At 31.2% G+C, this 7,056-nt stretch overlaps 1 protein-coding gene across 2 annotated transcripts; it reads right to left on the reverse strand.

Moving 5' to 3' along the window:
* Positions 1-3,368: 3,368 nt before the first annotated feature.
* Positions 3,369-5,787, reverse strand: LOC101977438 (olfactory receptor 5T18). Of its 2 annotated transcripts, XM_040286758.2 has the most exons (2): positions 5,748-5,787; positions 3,369-4,321 (listed from the first exon to the last, which is right to left on the reverse strand). In XM_040286758.2, the coding sequence occupies exons 1-2, from the start codon at positions 5,785-5,787 to the stop codon at positions 3,369-3,371; spliced, it is 993 nt and encodes a 330-aa protein (XP_040142692.2). The 2 variants fall into 2 exon arrangements, with proteins under 2 accessions (XP_040142692.2, XP_021577102.2); XM_021721427.2 differs by lacking the exon at positions 5,748-5,787 and having other exon boundaries at positions 3,369-4,398.
* Positions 5,788-7,056: the final 1,269 nt, after the last annotated feature.

Genomic DNA, 7,056 nt, shown 5'->3' on the forward strand with positions numbered 1-7,056 from the left:
TTGCTAAGTAGCATTTCATTGGGCACATGTACCACAATTTTTTTATCCACTCATTTTTTGATGAAGTTCTAGGCTGATTCTACCACTTGGCTGTTGTGAGTTGTGCTATGATACACATTGGTATTAGTTTTCTCTATATTACACTGATTTTATTCATTCAGAAATATATTTGGGAGAGGTATAACTGAATCTTCAGTAGTTCTATTTTTAGTTTACTGAGAAACCTCTGTACTGATTTCTATGATGGATGTACTAATTTTCATTCTCACCAACAGTGTTTAAGTGTTCTTTTTCTCTCACATTCTTGCCAGTGTTGGTCATTATTTCTATTTCCTTCTTGATGATTTTGAACTGAGTGAAACAAAGTCACAATATGGCTTTGATTTGCATTTCCCTGTTAAGTAAAGATGTTGAACAGTTTTTCATATAATTATTGACCATTTGTACTTCTTCTTTTGAGAAATATTTATTCAATTTATATCCTCATTTACTGATTGTAGTTTTTTGTTGTTGTAAATATTTTGAGTTCTAAATATTAATCATGTTAGAAGAGTGGCTAGAAAAGATGTTTTCCCATTCTGTAGATGTTTCTCTTTACTCTGCTAATTGTTTCTTTTGTTGTGCAGAAACTTTTTAATTTGATGTCAGCTTATTTATTAATTCTTCTTAGCATTTCCTAAGCTATAAGAGTCCTGTTCAGGAAGTTATTGTTTCCAGTGTGTGTGGGATTTCTTTTCCCCAAGGAAGTTCAGTGTTTCGGGCCTTATACTTAGATCTCTGGACTGTTTTGCATTGATTTTTTTAAAAAAATATTCTTTTAGTTATAGTTGGACACAATATCTTTATTTTGTTTATTTACTTTTATGTGGTGCTAATCATCAAACCCAGTACCTCACACATGAGAGACAGGTTCTCTACCGCTCTACCACTGAGCTACAACCCCAGCCCAGAGACCTTTATTTATTTATATACAGTGATGTGTATATAAACCGGTGCGTCACATATGCCAGGCAAGTGCACTACCACTGAACCAGAGCCACAGTTCTGCATTGATTTTTGTGAAGTTAAAATATAGCAACCTGATATTCTGCATATGGTTATTCAATATTCCCATCACCATTTGTGACAATGCTATCTTCTCCAAAGTTTGTTTTTAGCACTTTTGTCAAGAATCAGATGGCAGTCACTGAGTGGGTTTGATTCTATGTCCTCTATTCTTTTCTATTGTCTCTATTCTATTCTTTTCTATGGCTCTGTACTACAGTTTGACATTGGGCATGGTGATGCCTGCAGCATTGCTGTTTTTGCTCAGGTTTGCTTTGGCTATTTTGGATCTTTGATTTTTCCATATGGATTTTAGGACCATTTTCACCAGTTCTGTGAACAATATCATTAGTATTTTGATGATTATTGCATTTACTCTGTATATCACTTTTGGTAATATGGCCATTTAAGAAAATTAATTCTTTTGATTCATAAACATAGATCTTTCCATCAACTGTATGTTAAGTGATAATGCATATCATTGTTCTAGATGACATAAAATAGATGAGATAATAAAAGACACATACGTAAAAATGCATGATATATAAAAATGATAAGTGAAGCAGGTACACTTAAGAAAGAAGGAATATAGAGAGACACAGAGGAGGTAAATTGCTAACATCATCATGTGACAGTGAGATCAGTATTCAGAAGAGATAAAATGTCAATTTGTGTTGAAAATGAGATCTGTTAAAACAAAGGCTAAATGAGAGCATAAAAGATAATGAGTCAAGTCAGACAGTCAATGTACCTGACTCTGACCTATGCTTCTTTTATTATTCTTCAGTTTAAGAATCACCTAGATATATGACAATGTCGAGTCTCTTTTATGAGAAACTAAAGAATGGGTTTTCCATCCATGCTCTGTGTGATTTATTTTAAAAAGGAAGAAATACACCCTCACAAAATATTCCAGTAATGAACCTAGGAATTTATGTATATTATCTGTGGTATGTGATCCAGTGTATAAGTTGACTGCTACAGATGCATAAAATTCAAAATTGAATTAAAGTTGGACACCAGGCACTTTATGAAAAGCAGTCTGGATTCAGGTTATCTGTAGGTTTGCCATTGATCAGGTGATATATGATCAAGATAGTGAGATATAAAGTGACACATACTTGCAAGTACGGGATCCCATGCAGTTTGACATCTATGGATATGACATCTATGGATATGTTTTAAAGTAGAGATTACACATACACATACCTCTCTATGACTGTATATACATGTGCATGCACATACATGCACCAATATTATATATAATATACTAATTTATTATTAATTATAATTATTAATTATATTATATATATTATCCCTTTGAAGTAATCAAACGAAATGTCTCCTCATCACCTCTCCCTCAATTTCTACCATTTTCTCCTTCCTTCCTTCCATACTTCCTTCCTTTGTTCCTTCCTTCCTTTCTCCCTTCCCACTCCCTCCCACCCTCTGTCCTTCCCTCTTTCCTTCTACATTTATTTATTACTAGTTTAAATTATAATCTTATATATTTAATATGTATAATTAATCATATATAATATTATAATTATATTGTCTATTAATTATAATATTATATACTAAATATTTATATATTATATATTAATTAAATTTTATACATTATTTCTTATATTGAAATTGAAATGTTGCAGAAGGTGTTATATTTACTTCAAAGGGATAATTAGTAAAAAGAGAAGTTTGGGGTGGAACTTCAAATATAACTGGTCTCATTGTAAAAATGAGGGTTTGGGGCACAGACATATAAAAGGAAGACCACTTGAAGACAGAGGTACAAGGTGGTCATCCACAAACTGCAGAGAGAAGCTGCAAAAGAAATCAATCTGCCAACAACTTATTTTTGAACAATACTTCCAATAACCATGAAAAAATAAATTTGTGTTGTATAAGCCACTCATTCTGTGGTATATTGTTATGGCAGCCCTAGAAAACTAATAAATCAGTACCAGCATCTATGTATATATGTGTGCATACATGTATATGAGTGTGTATGCAAATGAATTCATAAACAAGTAGATGATATTTTCACACCTGTACACACATTGAGAAGACAATTTAACATGATCTTATTTTAAACTGTTCAATGAAACAATGAAACATAATACAATATGTAGTTAAATAATGATAATAAATGTAAAACTTTAAAATCAATGAATTAACATGTTTCAGAAAAATTAAAAATCATTATTTTACTTCCATAATGGTTTTAAATCTTCAGAGGTAAAATTAAAAGATAGTTCAATAAATGAAAAACATTAATAAGCTAAAAGAAAACATTTTTTCTCAGAATTTTTTTTTCATTTTAGTGTTTAGTGTGAAAATTTGATTTTATCCATACACAAATTTTTCCCCAAAAGTCTTTTCATTGCCTCTTTTACATCTTTGTTTCTCAAACTATAGATGATGGGATTCAGCATGGGAATCATGATGGTGTAAAATATTGATACTATCATGTCATGTTCCAGAGCATAGCTGGAACTTGGTCTCACATACATGAAGAGGATGGTCCCATGATAAATGGACACTCCAGTCAGGTGGGAGCCACAGGTAGAGAACACTTTCCTCCTCCCCTCAGCAGAATGCATCTTCAGAATAGCCAACAGGATGAAGCCATAGGAGACCAGGACAATCAGGATGGTGACTATCTCAATGGAGCTCACAAAGAGGAAGAGCAGAAGCTCATTTATGTGAGTGTCAGAACAAGAAATGGCAAGTAGAGGAGGGATGTCACAGAATATGTGTCTGATTACATTGGATCCACAGAAGGACAGGCTGAAAGTGGCCACTGTGTGTAAAATAGCATGAAGAATTCCACCAACATAGGAAGCAATGATGAGTGGCACATAGACCCTGGGTGACATGCTCACTGAATACAGAAGTGGGTTGTATATGGCTACATAGCGATCATAAGCCATTGCAGCTAAGAGAAAGCATTCTGTGGTTCCAAAAGTAACAGCAAGAAATGATTGTGTTGCACATCCATAATATGAAATTATTTTACTTTTTGATATGAAATTTGCTAACATATTAGGGGTAATATCTGTAGAATAGCAGGCATCCACAGAAGACAACACACTCAGAAAATAGTACATGGGATTGTGGAGCCGGGAATCCAAGATGACCAATCCAATCAGTCCTAAATTTCCTAGGAGAGTAAAGAGGTAAACTGCTAGAAACAGGAAAAAGAGAATCATTTGCAGGTCATTGTTGTCTGTGAATCCCTTGAGTACAAATGCATTAACTTCAGTGTCATTCTTCATGGTTTAATACCATAAAACACACATGAAGATTCAGAAGATCATAGTTCATGTTGCTATGAAAATAATGAACAATATTGTGAGTCAAAAGAAATTATATTTTTTAACATTTTGTTGTTGCATAATGATTATGCGTACTAGTTGATTTATTAACTAGTTCTATTAGCATCATTACATTAAATTACACTAAAACTTCAAGTAAGCAGTTGAAAAATCATTTTTATAAAATGAAATACATGAGACAGTATATAAGGAGATAGACCATATGGATAGAGTGGTTAGAATTTCAGAACATTCAGAAATGTGAAAGACTTACTGTTCTTCAGTAGAATTCAAGCCTTCTTTATTGTACATCAATGGGACAAATAATGAAGGAATATATTAATAAAATTTATTCATTAAACTAACTTAAAATATAAAGTATACTGAATTGCATTGCTTTCATAGAGTAATATTTGTTTGTATTTTATTTTATGAGCTAATTTTTGAAATTGTTCTATCTTCACTAGGTTTTATTGGGATTGTCATAATTAAACTAATGTTTTGAGGGGGAAGATGAAACACGAAATTTATATAACAGCATGTAACATTCATATTTCTTTCTCAAGCATTGCTTATTGCCTGATCCCTTTACAGCTAAACAAGTGAACTTTATTTTTTTTAATTTTAACCTTTCCTTCCTTCCTTCCTTCCTTCCTTCCTTCCTTCCTTCCTTCCTTCCTTCCTTCCTTCCTTCCTTCCCACTCCCTCCCGCACTCTGTCATTCCCTCTTTCCTTAGACATTAATTTTTTACTGATTTAAATTATAATCTTATTGAAAACCATTCTCATCCTGAAAGGGTGCTTTTATTCTATAATTCCAGTCAGACTGTAAACTTGGAGCATGGAATATAATCAAAGAATATTTACTTTAAAGGACATTAATAAATTTAGGTAACATCCCCAAACTACAAATATAGAGCATGTCTTGCCACAGTATGTTCCCATCATAATATGTCTGTGCTTATTTTTTCCTTTTTGAAAAACTCTTCCACTGATACTTTTAATCATGCATATCAACTTATGCAAATGAAGACTGTGAAAGAGATATGTAAATTATTTTATAATTTAAGATTTTAAAAGTGTAAATAAGATGATTATCAATAATGTTAAAGCATAAGCCACACCCAGGAGAAAGTAGATACAACCATACACTGCTTAAATTAAAACACAATGTTCTAAAAATCTATAAAAAGTGAACAAAGTGATGCTACAATTCAGAAAATGTAAAAACAACTTTGATGGCAAAGTCATGCATGTATATGTATGTGTAAAAAGATATAAAAGAGAATTTTCATGACTTGAAATGATATCACATATAAAATTCTTATCATTTCATAAAAAATAAAAAACGAAAAATTTCTGACTACAAAGTGATGGTGAGGGCATGAAGCAGAGCAAATATCCCCACTCCATTGGTATTGAAATCCATTGAAATCACTGCCACTTAAGGAAATTATTTATCAATTTTTGATAGGTTTATATATGGACATGTGTATACTTTATATATCATTATATATATATATATATATATAAACAAAATCAGGGATAATATGGAAGTTACTGAGTTAATATGGTTGAGTCTAAAATATTCATCAGAGTGAAATAAAAAAAGAAATTTTAATACACAGAACATGAAAATTAATATTATGTCATATAGAATTATTTTATTTATTTATTTATTTATTTATTTATTTATTTATTTATTTATGGTACTGGGAATTGAAGCAATGAGCAATTTACCACTGAGCTGCATTCCCCACCTTATTTTATTTATTTATTCTTATTTTGAATTTTTCACTAAGTTGCCCAGGCTGACCTTGAACTTATGATCCTCTAGCTTCAGATGCACAAATCATGAGGATTACAAGCATGCACCATCACATTCAGCCAGTGTAATTAGATCATGTGCAAAACCCTTTAATCCATTAATTAGTTCATAAATACATGGCTAACCAATGACAGTTTACATATGAAAACTGTTGAAAAGGTATTCTCTGGGTGAAGGAGGTAATTTGACAGATTCAGGGTAACAAACTAACCAGAAGCAGGAGGATAGCACAAGTAATTTTAATTTCATAAATTAGTTTATGTGTCAAAAGTAAATCTAAGATGGAATAATAAGTATATAAAGTTTACTTATATTTTCTTATAATTTTTTTGGGAAAAAAGAGGACCGGTAAAATGAAAGAAGAGTGAAATTAATGTATTCGAAATTTTGTGTATATATATATATATATAATCAGTACTGTAAAAGTGAGGAGATCAAAGGAAAGAACGGGAGCAATTATTGCTGGGGAATGTATTAGAGCAAATTATATTCCATGCTTTTGTGATTATGTCAAAATCTATCCTAATATTTTATACAACTAAAAAGAATCAATAAAAAGTAAGGGTATGCTTTAATTTAACAAGTAAGGGGCTGAGGTTGGGGTTAGTGGTAGCATATGTGAGGCCCTGGGTTCAATTACCAGCATCATATAATAAATAAATAAATAAATATTTTAAAAAGTAAATAGATGTATTGTAAATATTTACTACTATTCATAAAATTAGTAGAATCTCCTTAGCTAATTACATATATATATATATATATATATATATATATATTCTGTGTGTGCATGTATTATGTATAAATGTATAAAGTTGTGATCCTATCACAAAATAGAAAATGCATTTCATTATAAAAAATTTAGAAAAT

This window comes from Ictidomys tridecemlineatus, chromosome 4 (genome assembly GCF_052094955.1).
Source record: "Ictidomys tridecemlineatus isolate mIctTri1 chromosome 4, mIctTri1.hap1, whole genome shotgun sequence".
Classification (NCBI taxonomy): Eukaryota; Metazoa; Chordata; class Mammalia; order Rodentia; family Sciuridae; genus Ictidomys; species Ictidomys tridecemlineatus.